Source organism: Protopterus annectens, chromosome 3.part0, assembly GCF_019279795.1.
Source record: "Protopterus annectens isolate FY-2018-M chromosome 3.part0, PAN1.0, whole genome shotgun sequence".
NCBI lineage: Eukaryota > Metazoa > Chordata > Ceratodontiformes > Protopteridae > Protopterus > Protopterus annectens.
In genome coordinates, this window is record NC_056731.1 from 143,128,606 (window position 1) to 143,154,232 (window position 25,627).

At 38.5% G+C, this 25,627-nt stretch overlaps 1 protein-coding gene across 2 annotated transcripts in view; it reads left to right on the forward strand.

The window, feature by feature from the left end:
- The window catches only part of PLXDC2 (plexin domain containing 2), a 3,345,655-nt gene that overhangs the window by 2,141,473 nt on the left and 1,178,555 nt on the right, over positions 1-25,627 (forward strand). For both annotated transcript variants that reach the window (XM_044064643.1, XM_044064642.1), the window contains exon 7: positions 2,424-2,523. In XM_044064643.1, the coding sequence (XP_043920578.1) occupies positions 2,424-2,523 (100 nt within the window). The remainder of the gene's footprint in view (positions 1-2,423; positions 2,524-25,627) is intronic.

Sequence of the window (25,627 nt, forward strand, 5' to 3'; positions counted from 1 at the left end):
GTAACTACTAACAAAAATACTACCCCTCTGCTGCCCTTACTAAACACTCTAAACCCCCCATAACACATGTCCTTGGAACAAATTGGTCTGCAAGCAAACCTCATATACCCCATTCTAAAACACATTTCTTACATTGAAACCACTGACTAGCACAACTACTAAAAACAGCTACATTTATGTAAATGCCACTAGAGTCAGTGCTTAAGTAAATGTCACTAGAGTCTGTGCTTAAGTAAATGTCACTAGAGTTGGTGAAACTTTTGCATCAGTCTGACTGATCTGTAAGAGCTTGACTAAACTGCTGTTGATTACTCTTTTGTGAGCCAGATACTGTATAACATGTCTTCGTTAGATGGTTAGGATTTGTTGTACCTTGTCTTATACTAGAGCATTTCTGATTTCTTAATTCAACAGTTGCAAAAGGCTTGGCTCTTGTTCTACTTATCCTTCCATTTAGCTCGTTATTAAGCCAGTACCAAGCTATCTTCCAAAGACACAGCACCACAGTTTATGGTTTGATTAAGTTCCTTAACTGGGATAAAGCACTGATCCTCATGGACCTTCTTCAGCCTCAATCTGTCAGATGAAGTAACGTACTCAAAGTTTTGCATTTTGCTAATGGAGACTGAGTGACCTGTGCAAAGCAGATCATTAACTGTTTATAGCTTTAATCCTCAGCACTAACTACAAGATCATGGTCTTACTTGTCAATGGCAAGGACGTCCATTACCTCCTGCTGAAAGTCATCACATGCTGTCTCTGTTTACAGAAATATAATTGGTTTGATGTAAAACTGTAAGCTGCAAAGCAAGATCTGTGCGTATAGTGTTTAGTTGTTACGTTTTTGCTGAAGCTAAGGCAGATGTTAATTTGAATAGCTATGATGTTTCTCACATTTCTCAAAGCCTACGAATGAGTATCAAATTTTAAAGTGCTTTATTGTCATTTAGGCAATTCATTAAGGCTATTGTTTTAACTTATTTTTTCAGATGTGCTTGTTATTCCAAGTTGCTGCACGCTTTATGGTTTCAGCAATTATTCTTTGCATCTTTACATGTTCTACTCCATATTTTCTCTGTTTAGTGTATGTCTGATTTGGCCCTGCACTTTATTTATCTTATATTAGCATCCTTTGTTCTATCAGCTCACTACCTTGTAAGTATTGTATGTAGCTCTGGAGTGTTTTATTATCTTTGCACCTGTTTTTTACTCTATTCATACATTATAAAAATGTTACGAAAAGATTTTATGTGTCAAAAATAAATAGTTGGTAATATGATGTTGATATAATGCTTATGCAGTTCGGGAACACAACCATTTCTGTAATAAACAATATCATTAATTCTGTTAATAAGAGCTCTTTTCTTGAGTATGCCACTTGATGTGACTGTTGAGTAAAAAGTGAAAGATGAAATTTTCATAAAGCTGTTATGATAAAGAAATTAGGTATGTGAAGTGAATACTCTTTCGGAAGACTGAGCAGATCTATAGTATATGCTTGAAGAGACTTTTCTTTGAACATATAATCATCAACACCTAAAGAGTAAATGCTCTAAAGCACAATCGGCCACCAATGTGAATTGTTTCTTCGGGGAAAAAAGTTCACATGGGGCCGTACACAAAAAACACAAACTTTAAAACCCTAATCGGGGGGGGGGCTTTGCCTGCAACACCCCCAATGTGGGGGGCAGTGCCCCATACCCCCCCTAACTAAATATACTAACTCCGACATCGCTCTACATTGGGAAAAAGGGCAACTCCCGATAATGGCTAACTGAATTTTTTCCTGAGTAAAATATTTGAGGATGTGGCCGTTCGCACTTTAGAGTGTTCGCTCATTAGGTGTCGATGATTATATGTTCGAAGAAAAGTATCTTCTAGTATATAATATAGACTCAACTGAGCGTACTTACAGTAGTCTGTAAAAAGATAGTGTTATTGAACAAGGGAATCACTTTAGTGGTGCATTTCTTTTCCTCCACGTATATCCTCTGTTTATATTGCATTTTTAAGTCTTGGTTTGTTATCCTTCTTATTAACAAAAATGTTTCAAGTATACAGATATACCTATTTTTACTACCTTGTAAGCATTATGTGTTTAAAAGAGTGCTGATGCTACTTCTGTTGATCTCACTGTGGCCATTTTCTGTGCTGGCAACAATATCACTGCTATCATGACTGTTTTTCTTTTTTCATAAAATGTTGGTTTCTTAGATTCTTGTACTGAAAGCCGGATTTTTGTCTCCCTTCTGCTGCTATTGTGGATGTTTGCTGACTGCCTATACATAGAGTTCAGGAAGAAGGGAAAGGAAAAAAAAAAGAATATGTTTGGACATCCACATCAGTTCAGTCGGAAGTGTCTAGCTCATCAGCCTTAAATGTTTACAATATCATATCTCTTATATGATGTTTCTCTCTTTCAGGTGCCTGTTTTGGTGACACGGATTAGTTCAACAAATCACCCAGTGAAAGTAGGCCTTTCTGATGCATTCGTTGTTGTCCACAGGATCCAGCAGATACCCAGTGAGTGATTTTGAGTTTCTGTCACTCAGTATGGCTCATAGTTTTTAATATGATTAACTCTAATACAGCTTGGGCATTTCTTTTTACTTACTTATTGCTGATTGTTTCTGTTTACAGAAATGCATTAATTGGTGCACTTAAGCTTTCTCGTCAATGACATTTGAAGAATCCCGTAACATTTTTGGTAGTATTGACTCTTGTAATAGTAGTATGCCATGTGTAGTACTAAATATTGTTTGCTGAGCACATGCAGGTCTGTATGACATAGTATACATCGTTTATGGTAAATGACAAATAACTTTAAAATTAATTTACATGGTCTTGTGGTAGTGGAAAGATACTTGATTAAAGCTTATGGTTTTACAGTTTCAAATGCACTTCTTCCCAGAGGAAAATTTTGTTGTTGTATCTTTCGGCTTTTCCCGGTTAGGGGTCGCCACAGAGGAACTCCAGTCCGCTAATGATTGGCAGTAGATTTTTACGTACCGACTTGCCGGGCCTGACACACAACCTTCAATGAAGGTACGCCCATTCACACATGTCTCCACACAGAAGAAGCTTTAGCTGAGAATCGAACAGGACAACGGCTTACTGTGAGGCGACAGCGCTACCGCAGCACCACCACCGCAGTATCTCAAAGTAAAATCACCTTTTCTTTGAGGTAAAGGAAAGCTGATTATATTAGCAAAGGGATACATGGAGCAAAGCCCTCTGAATGGATATCTTGGTAGTTCTTCCTCTTTAGAAAATCTATGTTTTCATTTTTCTATAAACTCTTTGTTTCATTCCTAAGCAGAATTCAAAAAGATCAAACATCAGATGGCGTAGATTCTGTTTTTGAAAATGTGAGAATTTACACTGGTTAATATTTTTAAGGTGGCTATAAACCTCATTTTCATGCACAAGTCATGACATTAGTCACTGTCTGACAAACAGTGTTTATTGTGCTAACTGATTTTATTTTTAATTTGCTCTACTTTATTTTATTGTCTACAGCACAGTTATCCAGAATTTTGAAACATCTTAAACCCATAACACTTAATCTCATGCGTTCTCTAGTTTGTAGCTTATTTTGGCCTCATGTCCCAGCTCCAAGACTCCTGTCACATGGAAGAGTGTTGATGTCTAACAGTCAGAACTGACAAACAGACACCCACAAAAATTCCAAGCCACAGTGGCAGATGCAGTCAGCTGGTACCTTTACTTATGCCCAGGCATGGTATTTTTATTTGTTGACTTTGGCACACTGCATATTCCATGGTTCGGCTCCAAGATGTGGATTGTTTGCTCCTTATTCACTTTTAGTGATCACAAACTGAATTTTTAAGAATATCTACCCCTTCTATTCTAACTGAGGACAGTTGGTCACAAAGGCTGAGTTTTTACACTATCTCAGGGAAAAGGATTTTATCTAGCAGGCCTTAATATTTCTTTCAAACAACCCCAATGTTTTTATACTTGTTTTGTATTTGACTTGTATATCTTATTGATTCTTGGTTCCTCTTATCAGAGATGTCTCATGTCTGAAGTCAGTATTCTAGTTAGAAATGCAGACTATACCCAAAACTAGTGAAGCATTACAGAGTATACAAATATAGTAGTTATATCCTCTTCTTTATTTTTTAAAACTGCATTATTCTTCTTGAAGAAGACTCACCTTTACACAACGATGACGCTGTGTATTTCAATGCTTATTTACTTCAAAAGACACTAGTAGAGTGGAACTTGAACAGATGAGCTCCAAATAGGACTACCTGGATCTCAGAGGGCTTATAATAAAGTATCTGCACAAAGGATTCTTTCTGATTAGTCCAAAGTCAAGCCGAATCTGCAGTGATATGTCAGCATAGTCACTAAGTGTAACAAACAGAATGGTATCATTTGTGGACTGCAGGGGCTGACACCTGCTCCTTATTTATCAAGAGGCCATCAAAAAGAAAGGAAATAGTGTTCTGGTTCAGGACAGTTAGTTACCTGAGGGGCAACTAAAGTCACTGGCTTAACTTAATAAAGAACACATTTTGTGATATGCTATAAAGACACAATAATGAATCTAGAGGAATTATGAATACACATGTATGTTTTTGTTGATGTATTTATTATTTCATATTCTTACAAGGTCAGTCTTTAATGCTCCAGACTCTTTTCACCCATAACCCAGGCTTCTCTTTGGATCACATATAGAATTAAATGAAGAAGGACCCTCAACGCAACTTGCAAGTAATCAGACAAAGAAGGGAAAGGAGACAACATGCACCTTGAGCCGTAGCTCAAATAAACTGCCATAGCAATTAAAAGCTTTATGTGAAAAAGGCTTTGGTAAAAGCCCTGGAGTACAGCACTAAATAAGCACATTCTGTAGCTAGGACACAGGCCTAGACCCCTTTCCTGGCATTCTTTTGGCTACACTACCGCTAAGCTGTTAAACAATGTGCAGGATTTTAAATTCTGCTTCAGAGAGCATGTCAATACATTTTCTCCCCTCCCTTCTTTCACCAGTTGCTTAATGGGGATTATTTCCAGCATGATTAGTGATTTATTACAAAGCATATCCATGCAGTCCAATTTTGGATACTTTTCCCAGCAGATATGATTAGCTGCCTGTAGTCAAGGAAACCATTAGCAGTGGGCTTGCCAGTAGTAAGGACATACCAGAGTTAATAAACATACTAAATTATTGCATAGCTTGTACTGTGCTGTTTACAAAGACCAGAGAGGGAATTTCACAGCAGGTCATAACGTAGCTGATAAGTTATGGATGGACATTATCTTCAGCAGTATACTAATAGCAACTTGGATGGAGGTGGGTCTGAAGATTTTAATATGGATCTTCATAATCCACTTTGTAGATTTTATAGATTGTGATAAACAGGGCTTGCTTCCACTACAATATTGCAGCATTTAAATCTTTGAGCATGTTTATAAGCCAACAGATATGTAACTGGATTTTTCTTTTTTTTTTTTGCTTGCTTATTACTCAGAAATGACAAACAAGCAGAAGCTCATTTATAAGAAGGCCCAGTAAGACATGTTTCAGGAATAAAGTACAGATATATTTGTTAAACTTTTAAACACAACCATTGTTAGTTCACCGGAATGCAAGGCATTGTATTTTTTCAGCTTAAGTTAGTTAAGAAGTAAGGATTCGGTGGTTCTTTTTAAATCTATGTTTGGTAACTATCAGCAGCACATGGGAGCTTGGTACTTTTTAAACTGACAGGTTAACACATTCTCCAGGGATTTGTTTGAAATGGCTAATTTCAGCAGCTTCTGACTGACAAATTCTAAGTGTTGGGAATTTACCACTGGTGAGAGTAAAAAAATGTATAGGATGTTTCTGTAGTGCACCTGCTGCAATGCGCTATTGATTCTTCACTTCTAGAAGCTTTACACCATAAAACAACAGTACCTATACTATTTTATTATTCTGGTAACCATGTTGACCATCAGGGCCATTTACAGTTCTGACCCACTGAGAAGAGCTCCCGAGTAATTATGTTATGGATTCTCAGGATTGCAGGTTCTTTTGTCAAGCTTAAAGTGAAGACTTGTTGCTGTAACTCTGCTTTGATATAGTTTTGCTTCCTGTTGTACACCCAATTGTTATTAAAGAAGTTAATAACGGTCTTCTGCTGATTGCAATGGAAAGCTTATTCACCATTCCAGAAGGTGTTACGTACATTAGTAGCCATGTTTTTTCCTGTTAATAATATTTACTTTTATTATTAAATTCACATCTTTTCGGTTAGCTGCAAAAGCAATGTGCTCCTTTCACATACTTTTAAACTGAACCCAACATGACATTTTCTTGTACCAGGCAAACTTCCTTTCTATGTGATCTCTAGGATACCAGGTAAAATGAGAGCTCAAGTCTTCCATCCTTGTGTTTTTTTTTTTTTTGTCAGGGATTGTAGCTTTTTTAACTTCTTTCATGGGCTCGTTTCTGAAGGGATACACAATGCTGCATTACATTCAGTAAAGTCAGATCATTGAGTTGTAATGTGGTACAGTGTTCTCAATGAATCTTACTGAATCAAGTAGTTACATTACTTAAAACAGATAGGCTGCACGCTGGTTGAAGACTAATTTATTGTCTAACATTTTCACCTACTGGTCCATTTCAAATACTAAATAAATTTGAAAGACATTTAAACGTTGCAAAGGACTGCAGGTTGTATACAAACTGAAACATAGCACAGGCAACACACGTAGCATGCATGATTTTGCATGACTGCTTGCTGCTCTTTCTGCTAATTATATAGTTATTTAGTTATGGATGCATTGTGGCAAAGATGCATCTCAGTGATGCAAGGAGTAAGATGAGATGTAAATGCCAATAGTTCCTACTTTCAATATGACATCAAATGAAGTGCATTTTCGTAAAGTGGTTGAACCCCATAATAATTTCATAAGATCCAGTGAGATATTGGTTATGAAGCTTAATTAGTAACATATCAGAATGAATACTATTGCAGGCATTAGAAGGTAATAAAAAAGGTAAACACTTTCGACATGGCATTAAAAAGTACTACCCCAGTCCTTTCTAAGTTGTTCCATGGGGTATCAGGTATGACAACTAGTACCGTAGTCATGGTTCAAAAAGACCATGCCTATGTATACAGTAAGCTATGGCAGTGTACCATGTGTAAGAGTTTTAAAATGAGATACAGTGCAAGCAGAAAGTGAGCAACATTAGATTAGATGATCACCGGGCAATAAGTGCATATTAGTTGTATGGGACAACAGAACAAGAATAACATTGGTGGGAGTACAGAAAGGGAGACGGAATTAAGTTAATTCGGAGGAGGCAAGACTGTTAGATTACGGCACATTTTGGCTAAACTGAGGTAGATGAGCTGGTTTAGTAAGGTAGGAGACTGATCAAAACTGATTAATTCCAGTTCCAACGTGATTGTGCAAGATCTAGTAAGCAGTCAAGATTCTTAATACAAAAGGCATGGTATGCATAGCATGTGTAACTAATTGAAGTACATATATAAATATACAATATAAGCAACAATAAACTATATCTTTGTTTATGAGCTCCATTATGATCCTCTCCATAGCTTTGCAGACTAGACTTGTTAAGCTTATGGGGCGGTAATTACCAGGGTCCGTAGAGGCACCGCCTTTGTGGAGTGGGACCACAGTTGCTGTACGCCACTCCTTGGGCATGTATCCTGTGGTAAGGCTGAGATTAAACAGCTGCCTTATGTGTGGGTTTAATTCCTCATTTAGCTCGTGTAGCACACAGCCGGGGACACCATCCGGTCCCATTGTTGCTGTGTTTTTAGCTTTAGAGAGAGCAGCTTTCACCTGCGCATTTGAGATGTCTGGGAGGCTACACTCCACTGGGATAGTTATCTCTCCATTAGGTGGGGAGAGGGGGGTGAAGTTTGCACTGAACCTGTCTGCCATTATGTTGGCAATGTCTGTGGGTTCAGTGATTTTGTATCATTTGGACTAATTCTGAGCATATCTGGGAGTTTCCACCCAGGTTCCTAACATAGCTGAAAAAGGCCTTATGATTGTCCTTTGAATCCATGGCAATTTTTCTCTCAAAATTGGCCTTAGTTGATTTTATGAGTGCTCATATTTTTTTACTAATAATGATCAGGGGTGACTTCCCTTTTATGGATTTTGTTCTATCATGTAATAGCTTTCTCCTCTTATTGTAAAGTTTGTTAATGGCTGGGGTCCACCAGACTGGACGTTTGCCCTTTGTGGAAAGAGTCTTGGTTTTATTTGGGATTGCCTGATCCATGCAGTCCTGGAGGTGTTCATAGAAGGCATTTGTAAGGGCTTCCGCAGCTTGGGTTGTGGTTTCCACTGGCTCAGGGGCTGTGAAGGATACCATTCCATTCTTGAGTAGTGTGAAGTTTGCTTTAGAGAAGTTCTTCACTGTGGTCTTTTTTGTTTGGGGTGGGGGCGGGATGTGGATTTCCAGTGAGATTAGTTTATGATCAGATCTCACCAATGAGGGATACACTTCCGGTGTGGAGCATTTTGTCCCCATGTTTGTGATAATGAGATCTAGTATATTTTCTCCTCTCGTGGGAACAGTGACTAGCTGTTCCATGGCATTTGAATTTATGAACTCCAGGAACCGTTGGGCTAGAAAGTTAGGGCTTGAGTAATGTTCCCAGTCTATATTCGGGTAGTTGAAGTCACCCAATATGATGGTGTTTGGAGATACATTTATAACATCCAGTGTCTTCAGGAAGGCTGTGTGGGGTTCCTGAGTTTAAGAGGGTGGCCTGTAGCATGCTACAATTTGTAGAGCAGTTTTGCCTATGGTTAGTTGCACCTGGATGGTTTCCGAAGCTTCGTGAATTGCCACCAACCTGGAGGTGTGGGTATCCTTTATGAATATGGATACACCCCCTCCTTTTGTGGTGTGGTCCGGGTTTTGGGGCCGGAACGCATGATATGAGGTAAAACCTAATAGTGCCGCGGTGCTCTCAGGAGCCTTGAACCAGGTTTCAGTTACAGCACAGACATCGATGTTCTCCATACTGAGAAGGGCCTCGAGTGCGTGCATTTTGAGATTTAGACTTCTGGCATTGAGCAGCATTACCCTCAGTTTCTTCCCATTTTTGTTTTCAAGGTTGGTAGGTTTAGAATTTGAGCCTTGCCTAAAAATGCACTATGGGGTGGCAAGAGCCTTAGCCAATATCCGGAATCCCAGGGGTGACAGGTGCAAGCCATCCCTTGCAAAGCAGCGTGGCTTGTCAAGCATGTCATCCCAGGCAGACAGACACTGGATCCCCTTTGAATGACACCAGACATTAAGCCAATTGTTAAAGCTGATCATCTTGTCTCTATATTGTGGCATCATTCTTGGTGAAGGAAGGATACTGCTCAGGGTCAGGGTCATACCTGCCTGGGCTACATAACCAGAGAGCTCCTCTATGTCTCTTTTCATGTAGTCCAGGGAGGTACGTCTCAGGTCGTTCACACCGGCATGGACAATGACTGTGTCATATTTGTACTTGCCGTGGAGTGACCCAAGTGCTTGTGTTATGTGGTGGATTCTAGCCCGATAGGCAGCTTACTGTGACCCTCTCCTTGTTCAGCTTGGTGAGTGGGACGTCAGTGTGTCTGACTATGGAGTCACCTATGACAAGTATGTTTGGTGTTGTATTTGGCCTTAAGGGCTGTGACTGCTTTGCACACTGATTTTGTGGTTTATGTGTTGCTTGTGGGGTGTCTTGAGGTAGCAGTTGTTTGGGTGTCTGCTTTGGAGGCCTCTGCTGTTTAGGTAAATTTTACTCAGAGCCTCCGAGTATGTCTTTGTGTGTTTATGTGTTTGATTCAGTGGTGTGGTAGCATTATGTGAGGCTGGTTTTGTGGTGTGTGTAGTTTCCTTCTCCTCCTGTCTGGTCTTGCCAGTCCTGAGTTGAGAGAGCTCAGCCTCCAGTTTGGCTAAATAGCTGCATCTCTCGCAAGTATTTGTGTTATGTGGGAGGAGGAGAGGGTTGTCTGTGTACATGAGGCAATTGTAACATTGCCTCAATATTCCCAGATTCAACAACTGGGCAGGAGAGGACGCCAGCATCTGGCCCTTCAACATGCTAGAAAAATTAAGAAGTTAGGTATGAGACTGAATAAGAGAGGACTTAGTAAGGAAGTGGGCACTCCTGGGGGTTAAGTGAGGGACTTTGTATAATATAGAAGTGACAAGTGCTGAGCTTTTTTTTTTTTTTTTTTAAAAAACTTTTAGGAACAAGTGCTGCGCTTTTTAGTCAAGGGATATACTGTTTAGGTTACTAGTAGAGCAGTTCTAAGGGAAAAAATGAAGAACAGACTTTATGGAGCCAGAGAAAGTTTAACCTTGTTAAACCGGCGTTGCCCGATGCTGCGCTAGTGGCAACTCCGCGCTAAATCGCGCTAAAGCGTGCTTTATAGCAGGGGGCTGGAAAAGGCAGGAAATGACCCAAAATGGCCACTGAACTACAAGTTACTGTCTTAAACCACTCCTCTGAGGACAAACAAGCAGCTCAGTACCCCCCACTCCCACTGGTGAGTAAAGAAACGTCCCCCTGACCAAACAAAGAAAATGGAGAAGTACAGGAACCAAGACAAAGCCCAGGGATCAGCAAAATCTGATCACTGAAACAAACTAGCAAGGAAAGTTAGGAGAACAAGAATATTTTTTTTTTTTTCAAGTTTTTTTTTCACAGACAGAACAGAAAACACAATAAATGCTTTGCTTTTCGATTAAATGCTATCAAAAGCTAGTACACTTGAGTGTATTAGCCTGTAGTTTAACTTTTAAGCAAACTTAAACTAAGAAGTGCAACCAACAATTAAAGCTTATAAAAACAGGAAAAACAGGTAATACCACTATAAAATAGACAGAAACAGTCGCCGAATAACACAAATGGTCGAAAAATGCAAGAAAAAATACTTAAAATCTGGAAAGTTGCTTTTTCCTTTCTCTGCTGCTCTAGGAACTCTGCTGGATACCACAAGGAGCTGTGCTGAGTTCTCTGGGCTTATAATAAAGTATCTGTACAAAGGATTCTTTCTGATTAGTCCAAAGTCAAGCCGAATCTGCAGTGATATGTCAGCATAGTCACTAAGGGTAACAAACAGAATGGTATCATTTGTGGACTGCAGGGGCTGACACATGCTCCTTATTTATCAAGAGACCATCAAAAAGAAAGGAAATAGTGTTCTGGTTCAGGACAGTTAGTTACCTGAGGGGCAACTAAAGTCACTGGCTTAACTTAATAAAGAACACATTTTGTGATATGCTATAAAGACACAATAATGAATCTAGAGGAACTATGAATACACATATATGTTTTTGTTGATGTATTTGTTATTTCATATTCTTACAAGGTCAGTATTTAATGCTCCAGACTCTTTTCACCCATAACCCAGGCTTCTCTTTGGATCACATACAGAATTAAATGAAGAAGGACCCTCAACGCAACTTGCAAGTAATCAGACAAAGAAGGGAAAGGAGACAACATGCACCTTGAGCCGTAGCTCAAATAAACTGCCATAGCAATTAAAAGCTTTATGTGAAAAAGGCTCTGGTAAAAGCCCTGGAGTACAGCACTAAATAAGCACCTTCTGTAGCTAGGACACAGGCCTAGACCCCTTTCCTGGCATTCTTTTGGCTACACTACCGCTAAGCTGTTAAACAATGTGCAGGATTTTAAATTCTGCTTCAGAGAGCATGTCAATACATTTTCTCCCCTCCCTTCTTTCACCAGTTGCTTAATGGGGATTATTTCCAGCATGATTAGTGATTTATTACAAAGCATATCCATGCAGTCCAATTTTGGATACTTTTCCCAGCAGATATGATTAGCTGCCTGTAGTCAAGGAAACCATTAGCAGTGGGCTTGCCAGTAGTAAGGACATACCAGAGTTAATAAACATACTAAATTATTGCATAGCTTGTACTGTGCTGTTTACAAAGACCAGAGAGGGAATTTCACAGCAGGTCATAACGTAGCTGATAAGTTATGGATGGACATTATCTTCAGCAGTATACTAATAGCAACTTGGATGGAGGTGGGTCTGAAGATTTTAATATGGATCTTCATAATCCACTTTGTAGATTTTATAGATTGTGATAAACAGGGCTTGCTTCCACTACAATATTGCAGCATTTAAATCTTTGAGCATGTTTATAAGCCAGCAGATATGTAACTGGATTTTTCTTTTTTTTTTTTTTTGCTTGCTTATTACTCAGAAATGACAAACAAGCAGAAGCGCATTTATAAGAAGGCCCAGTAAGACAAGTTTCAGGAATAAAGCACAGATATATTTGTTAAACTTTTAAACACAACCATTGTTAGTTCACCGGAATGCAAGGCATTGTATTTTTTCAGCTTAAGTTAGTTAAGAAGTAAGGATTCGGTGGTTCTTTTTAAATCTATGTTTGGTAACTATCAGCAGCACATGGGAGCTAGGTACTTTTTAAACTGACAGGTTAACACATTCTCCAGGGATTTGTTTGAAATGGCTAATTTCAGCAGCTTCTGACTGACAAATTCTAAGTGTTGGGAATTTACCACTGGTGAGAGTAAAAAAATGTATAGGATGTTTCTGTAGTGCACCTGCTGCAATGCGCTATTGATTCTTCACTTCTAGAAGCTTTACACCATAAAACAACAGTACCTATACTATTTTATTATTCTGGTAACCATTTTGACCATCAGGGCCATTTACAGTTCTGACCCACTGAGAAGAGCTCCCGAGTAATTATGTTTTGGATTCTCAGGATTGCAGGTTCTTTTGTCAAGCTTAAAGTGAAGACTTGTTGCTGTAACTCTGCTTTGATATAGTTTTGCTTCCTGTTGTACACCCAGTTGTTATTAAAGAAGTTAATAATTGTCTTCTGCTGATTGCAATGGAAAGCTTATTCACCATTCCAGAAGGTGTTACGTACATTAGTAGCCATGTTTTTTCCTGTTAATAATATTTACTTTTATTATTAAATTCACATCTTTTCGGTTAGCTGTAAAAGCTATGTGCTCCTGTCACATACTTTTAAACTGAACCCAACATGACATTTTCTTGTACCAGGCAAACTTCCTTTCTATGTGATCTCTAGGATACCAGGTAAAATGAGAGCTCAAGTCTTCCATCCTTGTGTTTTTTTTTTTTTGTCAGGGATTGTAGCTTTTTTAACTTCTTTCATGGGCTCGTTTCTGAAGGGATACACAATGCTGCATTACATTCAGTAAAGTCAGATCATTGAGTTGTAATGTGGTACAGTGTTCTCAATGACTCTTACTGAATCAAGTAGTTACATTACTTAAAACAGATAGGCTGCACGCTGGTTGAAGACTAATGTATTGTCTAACATTTTCACCTACTAGTCCATTTCAAATACAAAATAAATTTGAAAGACATTTAAACATTGCAAAGGACTGCAGGTTGTATACAAACTGAAACATAGCACAGGCAACACACGTAGCATGCATGATTTTGCATGACTGCTTGCTGCTCTTTCTGCTAATTATATAGTTATTTAGTTATGGATGCATTGTGGCAAAGATGCATCTCAGTGATGCAAGGAGTAAGATGAGATGTAAATGCCAATAGTTTCTACTTTCAATATGACATCAAATGAAGTGCATTTTCGTAAAGTGGTTGAACCCCATAATAATTTCATAAGATCCAGTGAGATATTGGTTATGAAGCTTAATTAGTAACATATCAGAATGAATACTATTGCAGGCATTAGAAGGTAATAAAAAAGGTAAACACTTTCGACATGGCATTAAAAAGTACTACCCTAGTCCTTTCTAAGTTGTTCCATGGGGTATCAGGTATGACAACTAGTACCGTAGTCATGGTTCAAAAAGACCATGCCTATGTATACAGTAAGCTATGGCAGTGTACCATGTGTAAGAGTTTTAAAATGAGATACAGTGCAAGCAGAAAGTGAGCAACATTAGATTAGATGATCACCGGGCAATAAGTGCATATTAGTTGTATGGGACAACAGAACAAGAATAACATTGGTGGGAGTACAGAAAGGGAGACGGAATTAAGTTAATTCGGAGGAGGCAAGACTGTTAGATTACAGCACATTTTGGCTAAACTGAGGTAGATGAGCTGGTTTAGTAAGGTAGGAGACTGATCAAAACTGATTAATTCCAGTTCCAACGTAGATTGTGCAAGATCTAGTAAGCAGTCAAGATTCTTAATACAAAAGGCATGGTATGCATAGCATGTGTAACGAATTGAAGTACATATATAAATATACAATATAAGCAACAATAAACTTGATCTAAGCTACAAATGTGACAACACATTGTATCGGATAAACTGAATAGACTGAAAAGAAATTAGAGATATTAAAGAAAACTATGTGCATACTGATAATAGCTGTGTGTACTGTGTGAGCAGCGAGTAGAGTAGCATGGAGACATACTGATAATAGCTGTGTGTACTGTGTGAGCAGCGATTAGAGTAGCATGGAGACATACTGATAATAGCTGTGTGTACTGTGTGAGCAGTGAGTAGGGTAGCATGGAGACATACTGATAATAGCTGTGTGTACTGTGTGAGCAGCGAGTAGGGTAGCATGGAGACATACTGATAATAGCTGTGTGTACTGTGTGAGCAGCGATTAGAGTAGCATGGAGACATACTGATAATAGCTGTGTGTACTGTGTGAGCAGCGATTAGAGTAGCATGGAGACATACTGATAATAGCTGTGTGTACTGTGTGAGCAGCGAGTAGGGTAGCATGGAGACATACTGATAATAGCTGTGTGTACTGTGTGAGCAGCGAGTATAGTAGCATGGAGACATACTGATAATAACTGTGTGAGCAGCGAGTAGAGTAGCATGGAGACATACTGATAATAGTTGTGTGTACTGTGTGAGCAGCGAGTATAGTAGCATGGAGACATACTGATAATAACTGTGTGAGCAGCGAGTAGAGTAGCATGGAGACATACTGATAATAGCCGTGTGTACTGTGTGAGCAGCAATTAGAGTAGCATGGAGACAAATTACAGAACTTCATAAAAAGCTCTATTTGTAAGATTTCAAACATGAATAAGTGCATTTGTAAGCTTGCAAACCTAAATAAGTAGAAGGCAATTAGTAAGCTTGGGAGAATGATTAAGTTGTAAAGGCTGAAAAAGACTTTTACATGTTTTAAATTATGAAGAAGATCTAACTTTAAATAAGTTTTAAGGTCTGAACAACTATTTATGTTTGAAAGTTTACAAGTAGTAGGTTCATAGCTATTTACTTGACTAATGACCACTTGACCACTGAGGCCTTTTTAAGCCTAGCTATGCATCCCAAATCTCTATCAATTTCTCGTACCCTTGGTAGTGTAAGTAGGGGCTTGGGAGATGAAACATTTACAAAGCAGGGGCACAGTAGACAAAGCATTTACTGGCTGCCTGAGTCTGTTAGAGACACAGTTGTCAAGCTGGATTGCATTTTTGGTTCCCAGTTCAGCAGTCCAAGTTATACTTGACTTCAGTTAGAGAGGATCTCAACTTCACATGGATGGGGAGCCTGTTCCAGAGAAGGGGTAAACTCTGGGATACATAGCTGTCTCTCCAGAAGGTCCTATTTATATCACTGACAAGGTTAAAGTCTTTAGACTAGGTAATTCTGGTGTTGTTTGTTTTGCATATATGCAGGAGGTCCATCAGAGTGGAGTGTGAAGATGATTTGTCTGACAGGCATAGATCTCCCTTTAACAGCCTGTGGGAGACAGATTACAGGCATTAGGCTTTGAGGCAGTCTGTGTAGGATATATTATTCATACCCTGTATTCTTTTAGGGAGAAACCTCTGTGAATGCTCTAATTACTGGCTGTGACTGGTTAGGCACATACCAAGGGATGCATTGTACTCAATGACAGGTCTGATGAATGCTGAGTACAGTGGAACAATGATCTTCTTGGACTTAGACAACATAGCTTTGTGTATAAGTTGCTGAGCATGTAATGATTTTCTCCTGTAAACATGTGATGGTCAAAGGGTAAATTACTGTCTCTGTCAATATGGTAGTTACCAGGGTTGGCTGACTTCCCAAAATGATGCTGTCATTAATTTCTTGGCATTTAGTTTTAGTTCATGGCTCTGACAACAGTTATTTGTTTGTGTTGTCCCTTACTGGAGTCCATTACTGTCAGTTGCAGATTCTGTGACTGTTCCTAATTTGCAATTTGGTCAGCCAGAGACCCTTGACATTAGCGTTGACTTCAGAGAAGTAGATGCCTAAAAGGAGCGATCCCAGGACCAATCTGTGAGGAACTCCACTGGTGACTGGCCTCTCTGTAGAAGTGGACTCCAAATTCTGACTTCCTGGATCCTGCCCATGACCCACCTGGGTGTCCACTGGATGACATAAGACTTTATTCTTAACATACTGAGTTTGTCAAGAATGCACCAGTTGGGTAGTATGTCAGACATCTTGGCCAGGTCAAGGTAAGCAGTGTGAACTAAATGCCCCTCATCCATTGGTTTGGTGACCTTCTCAAAGAAGTCTAACATGTTGAGTATGCATGACATGCCCATGATGAAACAAGACTTGGCTAGGTCCAGTTTCTGGAAGGATGTTATGTAATTGATCATTTCCATGATATTTCTTTCCATGACTTAGCATATGAGACCATCAAACTTATGGATCTGTAGTTTCCAGGGTCTGTAGATGACCTGCCTTTGTGCAGAGGGATGATGTCTGCCGTTCTCCATTCATAAGACACAGAGCCTGTTTGGATGCTGTAGTTAAATACCGATGCCAGAGGATCTGATGGGTCTTAAAGAGGCCCTATGGGGGAGGGCAATGTTTTAGCTAATATCTGAAAACCTAGAGGGGAGAAAAGTAGTCCACACCTGGCAAAGCAGGGTGGTCTGTTGACCATCTTCTTCCGTGCTGACAAATATTATATTCAGTTAGAATGATGCCAGAAACTAGGCGAGCTACTAAAGTTGGTCTTTAGAAGGCAGCCTGGGATATTGTCAGGGCCTGTTAGTACAGTGTTATTAGCCTTAGATATGGCAGTGAAGAAGGCCTGTTCCCTAGTGATAGCAGGGTGTGATATATTTGATGGCATTTCTGGAGGGGTGGCTGCAGAGGAGAGATGGGTAAAGTTAGAGCTGAATTTGTCTGCCAGTAGGTTTGTTGCATCTTCTGGCTCAGTGTTGGTGCCACCATTAACGATGATCTCTGCACCCAATTGTGTATTGCTTTTGAGGCTGCAGACATCAATAAAGAATGCCTTGTGGTTGTCCTTGACTTAGGAGACAAGACTTAGCTCATATTTGGCTTTGGAAGATTTTACTTGTCGCCTGAGTTGTTTACTTAGTGTGATGAAAGTCCTTTTATCCTGCTGGGACCACACCTCCTAATTCTGCTGGCCATGATTTTCTTCTTTCTGTTACGCAGCCCATTGATGGCATGATTCCCCTAATGTGACTTTTTTTTTTTTTTGTTAGTTCTATACTTATTACTGCTAGGTAAGCTGAATTTATACAGCTATTAACATGCTTGTATAGGCTTTCTGTGAACAGTTCCCCTTATGCAGCAGTATTCTTGGAGAGACTTGCAATTTTGCCAGTTTTTCACTTAACTAGTCCAAGGTTAGACTTTGACTAATTCATGAAAGTTCCGGGGTTAGCTGCTTCTGGGTTTTATATTTACTTCAAAAGTAACACCTTGAGATTTTCCTGGATTTGCTTTGCTATGACAGAAGGATTGTCAGGTTGGCATTGCCTAAACAAAAGGTGTTATGGGGTAGGACAATGTTTTAGCTTATATTTAAAAGCCTAGAGCGGAGAAATGCAGAGCACCCCTGGCAAAGCAGGGTGGTATGTTGACCATCTCCTTCCATTCTGACAAATATTACACCCACTTAGAATGATGCTAGAAACTAGGCCAATTACTAAAGCTGGTCATCTGTTCATATTGTAACATCATCCTTGGAGAAGGTAAAATGCTGCTCAATGCTAGGCTCATACCAGCCTGGGACATGTATTCTGAGAGCTCCATGATGTCTCTCTCCATATAATCTAAAGAAGTATGTCTCAAGTTGTTTTTCAAGAGTATTACACTCTATAGAAATGTGTTCCAACCACTCACTTTTACTAGTATATTTTGTAACTTCTCCCATTCTTTGAAAGCAGGCTTGAAATGCTCATTCCTTATTGATTAGGCTGAAACCCAATGTGTTTCCAGAGATCTCAAGTGATACAATTGTACAGTTCACCACATGACTGTCTGTAGTTTTCATTGTATTATGTGACTGAGCCCAGTAACCATTCTAATGAAGAACTACGAGACTCATTTGCACCACTTCCTCAGCAAATGGCATTGGTGTGTCTTGTTTCAGGGTCCCTTCTGCCATGTAATTCTTCACTCACAATAATACAGGAAATGGCAACCTGATAAATTCAGCTTTGAATACTTTTCTGTTAATCTGAAGATTCAGAGTCTTCAGGACTTTCACACTGGATTATCTTAATAGAAAGATCTTTAATCCTCTTGAACTGATAAACAGTTACTTCAAAAAAGAATACTAATGCATACTGGCATTGGGTTGTGTGCATCACTCAGTATCAGAATTCACACTGTGCATCATATCATAACCAGTGATAAAATGTTTTTAAAGCATATCACAGTTGTTATTTTCTGAAATTTTATCGCAAGTGCTTGTAATAATGAAACATTAATTTAGTGACCTTATTTTCTTGTTTTGCTTTTCTTGGTGTTTTACTGGTTTTGATCACCTAAAACAATCTCAGTTGTTATTCTTCCTGTTTTTATTAATTTTTCCATGTAAATGAAAGTTCCTTAGCTTCTGTTTCACTTTATCCTACTTGTAGCCTTCACTCACCAATGATCACCAGTCTACAAAATCTTTTCTTGGGTATGTTTTCTTCCCTTGGAGTAATGATTTTGGAATCCTTATTATCACTAAAGTCAACTGTGTGTACAAGAAAACTTGCAGTGCAACTGTTAGTTTTGAGCAATTATTAAGCATCATTCAGGATACCATATTGCATTGTTCATGACACACAAATTAGTGTACTGGCTTTTGAAGACTCTCATTAGGACAAACGAATGTCTCATTTCCTTCTTCCTGGCATAAGACATCACACTGTGTTTATTAGCTGGTCAACGGTTAAATGTAAGTATTGTCATTTTATTGGCATCATTTTGTTCTGTGCCTTGTCCAGATTAAAACTCTAATGTTAAGTGGGATTGATTGCAATCACAGTCTGCTTTGAGTTATACAACATCTGTTTTTTTTCCCCAGTTTGGTTGAAGCTTTGCTTTCAGGATCATATTTCACTTTTACATAATACCCTGAAGAGCATATACATAAAATATGTTGCCGTGGCTGCTGTCCCTGTGAGTAATGGTTATTAATGCGGTCTCTTTTGGACAAGACTTCATCCATTTCAGAATGAAAACTGTTTCTGAATTGCTGATACTTAATTTCCTAGCAATAGTACATGTAAACTTGCATCAGCCTCTTCATCTCTTTCCCACATTTGCGCTCTCTGTCCATGTATTTCATATTTGTTTCATTTGTTTTGCTCCTGGTTTTCTGTCTGTTATACTGTTTTAACTCGCACCTACTGTCCTTTACTTTTTCAAGTTGTCCCAAGGCTGACTATATTAATCAGATACTAGTGTGAAGATTGGGGAAAGATGGGCGAAGGCTGCCATCCTAGTCAAATAGAATTTGATGCATAATTCTATCATTTGTGAATATAAATGTGAAATACAGCCTTGTATCTTAAATGAAAGAAAACACTTGAAAATGTGAACTTCAAGATTGTTGCAACATTGTCATCTGCTGTAAGGAAAACTAAGCCAAGCATTTCAAATGTTCTTTGAAGTTAATAGTGGTGCCGAAGTGGCTGGCTGAACACATTCTTTCTATTGTCTTAACTTAAGGAATAATTGCTAGAGTGTACATGTGAAATGTCTTTTATTGTTGTAGTTTCCTGAGCAGGTGTTAGATTGCTAAATAGTGCAGTTTGTTGGCCTGGTAACTCCAGACACAGTGTCAAAATAATGTAATGTGTATACTGGGAAAACCCAAGTGTCAAAATGATGTAATCTGGGAGGGCCTAGCAAAGATGTTTGTTAGTGAATTTAAAAACTATTGTTCAGAGAGAGACTGTAAGCATTTTGATATTGATATCAAACTTATCAGCACTCTGCCTGTTGTCTTATCTAAGTAGTGTCTTAGAAGTATGTTTTCTTGTAGTAATAGCTAAGAACTAATAATAAAGTTAGACAAGTGTTTTTCTGTTTATCAGAACTTTCCTACTGTATTGCTTTAAGTTTCTGTGTGATCTCTGAACTCTTAGATATCACTGTGGTATAGTAGTATTGTCTTGTGTTTTAATTATTTATTATTAAATATTTAAAAAACCTTTACCTGTGACTGCTTTGTGTAGAGATAAGTAAGCTCTAGAGTACATTGCATATTTATAGAGTTTATTATACTAAGCCACTCTAATAAGCCTTAGACTGAATAGTCACATTACCAATTGGATAATAATATTGCACAGTAATAATTGGACACCCTTTTAAGGGCCTTTGGGTAGCTGATAAGTATTAGCTGGTGGTGGCAGAAATTACTACTGTATAGTCTGGGTAAAGAGGTACAGCTGGAGAATCTGTGTCAGCCTTTCCCAGGAGTGTCTGTGAAGTTGTATAAATACTTATCTCAAAGTGTGTGTGGTGTGTCAGCTACATGGGCAGGGACACGAAGCACTGGTGGGACAGAGAGGGTACTGGCGGTTAGCTTGCCAGCTAGGCTGAGATCTAGACCGTATAGCTATGCCAGTGGGGAGTCTTATTGGGGACCTGGGAAGCAAGGGAACAACTAGCCCCAGACTAAATGTGATCTCTGTGTGCATTTAAGGGAAATTGTACTTTACTGTGTGTATTTGTTATCCTTTCCTCTTATATGAGACGCCCTCCCTGGTGTTACTGGTGAGGATTGAGGCTCCTTGATTGCTGGGCCAGGGCATGTGTTTTCTTTCATTTAATAAACAAGGCTGTATTTCACAATTATATTCACAAATGATAGAATTATGTATCAAATTCTATTTGACTACACTGGCAGCCTTCGCCCATCTTTCCCCAATCTTCACAACTGGTTCAGCGTTCTTTCACTTTTTTTAGGCCAGGCATTCTTTCTCTCTGCAGTTCTTTGAGCTATCAAACAGCAGCATTTATCTGAGAACATAACTAGATGTTGTTACTGTTGTTACAGACCTGAAAGCAATGGAATACCTTAGGACTTAGTGTTTGTATTTTACATTTTCACAATAAACCTTTTATGTAATATCCTATAAATCCTCCTCTTCTGCAGCGGTTATGCCACTGTTTATCATCATAAATGTTTATGATAGCAGTAGTTTATCACCAGCTTTACAAGGGAGCTCAGCACTTAATGGTTGCCCTCTTCAGTTTTCTCCCACTGCTGATAATATCTAGAAATTGCATATTAAGAAAGCATCCTTTCTGCTTTCATTTGTTAAACTGTTAGAACATGAAGACTATGTTCTGTTTACACTGATGCTGAAGAAAATGGTCTGCTTTTCCATGAGGTGTATCCAGCTTTCTTTCATAATTTAGTTAGTATGTTTCCCTGTCTCTGTCTCTCTTTTTCTGTGTTTAAAATTGGTAAACATTTTAGTATTGTCCTTATAACCTCCATGAAAACGTCAAGCCAGAAGCAGTTTCTAGTTCTTCCTTGTCTGCTTGTTGACCTTTTCTTACTTGACATACTCATGTTCTGTTGTGCATGGTACGGCATCACCTTAGTATGTGTTAAAAGACTGCCTGACAAGTGTTTGGCCTTTCTTTTTTCCAGCAGCCAAAAAGGTACTCAAGAGTGTTTTATAGCATCTACTGCCCCCTAGTCCCTGGCATGCAAGTAGGTCAGTCCTGCCTGCAGATGATTTTGGCAGATCAGCATCACAGAATATGCCTCTTTCTTTTGATGATGAATAACAGTGTTTATGTTTGCACAACATAATACTCCATAGAAAAAATTCTTCACTTATTTGGAGCAAGAGCTTTATTGCATGGGCCTTTTATTTAACACTGCTGTTCATATGGTGTAACAAAATGGAGGTGATTACACTTGTGTCGATACTTCCCCACCAGCACATCACATTTATATATATATATATATATATATATATATATATATATATATATATATATATATAGGCTCATGTCAGTTTAAATGAATAATACTGATTGTAGAGTGCTGACATGTAAAAATGTTCCACCATTAAAATGCTGAAACCAAAGTACCTGCTCCCCCACACATGTGTAGAAACTTGGACTTGCTGAATCCTCCCTCCATGTTAGTGATTATTTCTTAGATTCACTGATGGGGTGTGATATTGTTTAAGTGGTCATGTACTGACACATTATATGTATGTATTATGTGATTGCCTTTGGTAGCCACTTTGAGTTCAACATTATAATGTTTTAAAATTTCAGGATTTCATATTCAGTATTATAAAATAAGTAACAAAGGGCCACAGCTCCAAAGCCTAAACAAAGCTTTAATATGTGAGCGCTTTCGTTCACTCAAATCTAATGAACTTCTTCAGACAAATTCAAACAGTAAAAACCCCTCCTTATATAACAATGAAATCACATGACCAATAAAATGCATTGCATCACAAGTTTAAAACTGATTGTTAAAAGGCATATACATATTTATAAAAATATTTATATATACTTTAAAAGAATTTTTAAGCACAAAGTGGAGCATTATTAATATATAAAAAAATCAAAAAGGTAAATCCATACAAACCTATAAATACTAAAAATATTGTCTTATAAGAACATTCTGTACTGAATTTCATAAATTCATTCAGAGTAAGAAACTTTTAAGCTTAAGTAAACACATAACAAAACACTGCTCATTAAGGCCTGGATAACTATGTGCATTTAAAGTAAGTTGCCACCATAAGTGTTGTCTTTCAAGTAAAAGGGATGCATGCCCACCTCTAGAGCTCTACATCACTTGGTCAATCACCCTAAATTTAAAGTGGTGTCCAGGGTTGTCCCTAATATGGTTGGCCAAAGCAATATTTTCTCTGTTTCTATTTATACTGTAAATGTGTTCATAGATCCTTTCTTTGAACCTACGAGCGGTTTTGCCGATATAAAATGCCAGACAGAGTTGACATCTTGTCAAATATACCATGCTTTTAGAGTTACAGTCATATCTAGCAGTGAGCGAAAAATGCCTTTTAGCAATTGTATAGTCCCTACCTATATCTATGTACCTGCAATAGGCACATGCTTCACATTTAACCTTTCCTGGTTCCTGTTATACAGTTTATGCTATTTTTCCAATATATTTTTTAAGTTAGCTCCTTTTCTATATGCAACTCTTGGTAGGGCACCCAGTTTAGATCTAAGATTTGTGTCTTCCATAAGGATGCACCAGTTTTTTACAGGGTGTTCTTTATGGACTTACCATAAGGTGTATATGTAGTAAATAAGCTGACAATGGCTCTATTCTTATCACTATTGTTATTACTGTGCATTGGTGCTGCGGTAGCGTTGTCGCCTCACAGTGAGACGTTGTCCTATTCGATTCTCAGCTAAAGCGTCTTCTGTGTGGAGACATGCGTGAATGAGCATACCTTCGTTGAAGGTTGTGCGTCAGGGCTGGTGACTCGGCATGTAAAAAATCTACTGCCAATCATTAGCAGACCGGAGTTCTGCTGTGGCGACCCCTAACTCGGGAAAAGCCAAAAGACACAACATTGTTATTACTGTGCATTAGCATATTTATGTCAGCACTATTACCCTCAGGGGTGACAGGGCTAAGTGTATGAGCTAATAAGGCTGATGGTCCCAAAATGGATGAGAAGTGCCCTTCCCTTCTTTTTATTTGGACTTCTTTTATGATTCCCTGCAGTAATACTTCTGGATAGTCCCTTCTTTCAAAGATTTGTTTTAAATTATTGCATTCCTGCACAAATTCTGTATCCAAGGTGATCACCCATGCTGCCCTAACCAGCTGACCTTTGACTATAATTTTTTTTCTAGTATTGTGGATGGCAGCTTCTGTAATGTAAAAATGGGTTAGAGTAGGTTTTCTTTCTATGAATTTTAGATACGTAGCATCCCCTTAAAATGTCCTTAGTTTCATATAAATCTTTTGGTACAATTGTATAGTGGGATGTAAAGGAGGGTTACTTACACTTGCCTTTTTACAAGAAGTGATGGTAGTATTTCTGTTTGCTTCTCCACCCATAGTGGCACTAACATTCAATTTTCTAGTGAAAATCATAATGTCAAGCAAAGTTTTTTCTATGTTAAAATGTTTGGAGGTTACAAATTTAAGACCTCTCTCAAAGAGGTTTGCCGAGTCCTTGGTAACTGTGACACTACTTAAGTTGTAAATTTTGAAGTTGTTTTGGTCATTGACAATAATAACTGCCTCTTCATTGTTAGGCAACATATTATAGTTTATTGCCAGTTCCCTTGTCTCCCCCTTCCCCGTCCTTGATTGTGCTGTTGTGGGTTGTGTATTTCCCCCTGATATGCTGTATTCTGAGGCCTCCAGTACTGGTGATTCTGTTCTCGAATTCTCTCTGACCTCCGTAAGGGTTGTCCTAAAGGGATGGGACCTGGGGTGGTGTCACTCTGATATTCATTTTCATCATTAATTTCCTCACCATTGACTTCATTAATGTTATTAAAGTTGTCACCAGTATTGTTATGTACTTTAACTAATGGATAAGCTAGACCTCCTTCATAATCCTGGGCATCCCTTGTTAACTTTCTAGACTTTTTCTCCTTTATTTTATCTAAAATTTTATCAATGTTAACAAAAACAGTGTTGTATTCATTCAGTTTAACACAAAAATTAACATCATTTTTCACAGTGGCATCAAGTTTGCTAACAGTGTCTTGCAATGCTACGAACTTTTTATCATTGTCTCTAACTAACAGTTCCATGTTCCAAAGCTTCTTTTGATTTACCATGGATTCCACTTCACAGAGCGGAGGGGGCACCAGGGAGATACATGAAGACTTGACTTTGGCTATTCATAAGCTAACCGAGCTTACAGGTGCATTTAATCCTCAAATTTCAGGATTGAGTTACAAAATTGACAACTTTGTGAACAATTTCAGCCAAACCAAAACAAAACCTGCTTTTACTTCACAGGACTCCCTTTTCAGTATTGCACCTGGGCAAGGTAGCCCTATTCGACAACCAGGAACTACTAGTAGAGGAACTAATTCTGTTACACCACCAGGCACTTCCCTTTGTTTAGAGGCAGCACACAGAAGAGTGCATCCACAAAGTAATGGATCAGTACAGTGTAACACAACAAACACTTTAAATTTAACTGCTGAATTAACAAGGACAGCATTGGATTTTCCAACAACACTAACCAACCCATTATACAAGGTACTTTTGATCTTAAACTTAAAACTTTGGAAAAAGAATGTTTAAGACTTAAGAAACTGCAAATTGAGAATCAGTACCTCAGGGAACAGGTGGCAAAAGGACTGAGGTACTGGCGGTTTCCTAATGGTTTAACTAACAACAGTGAACTGCATAAAGACTTAATAACTCTGTTTAACC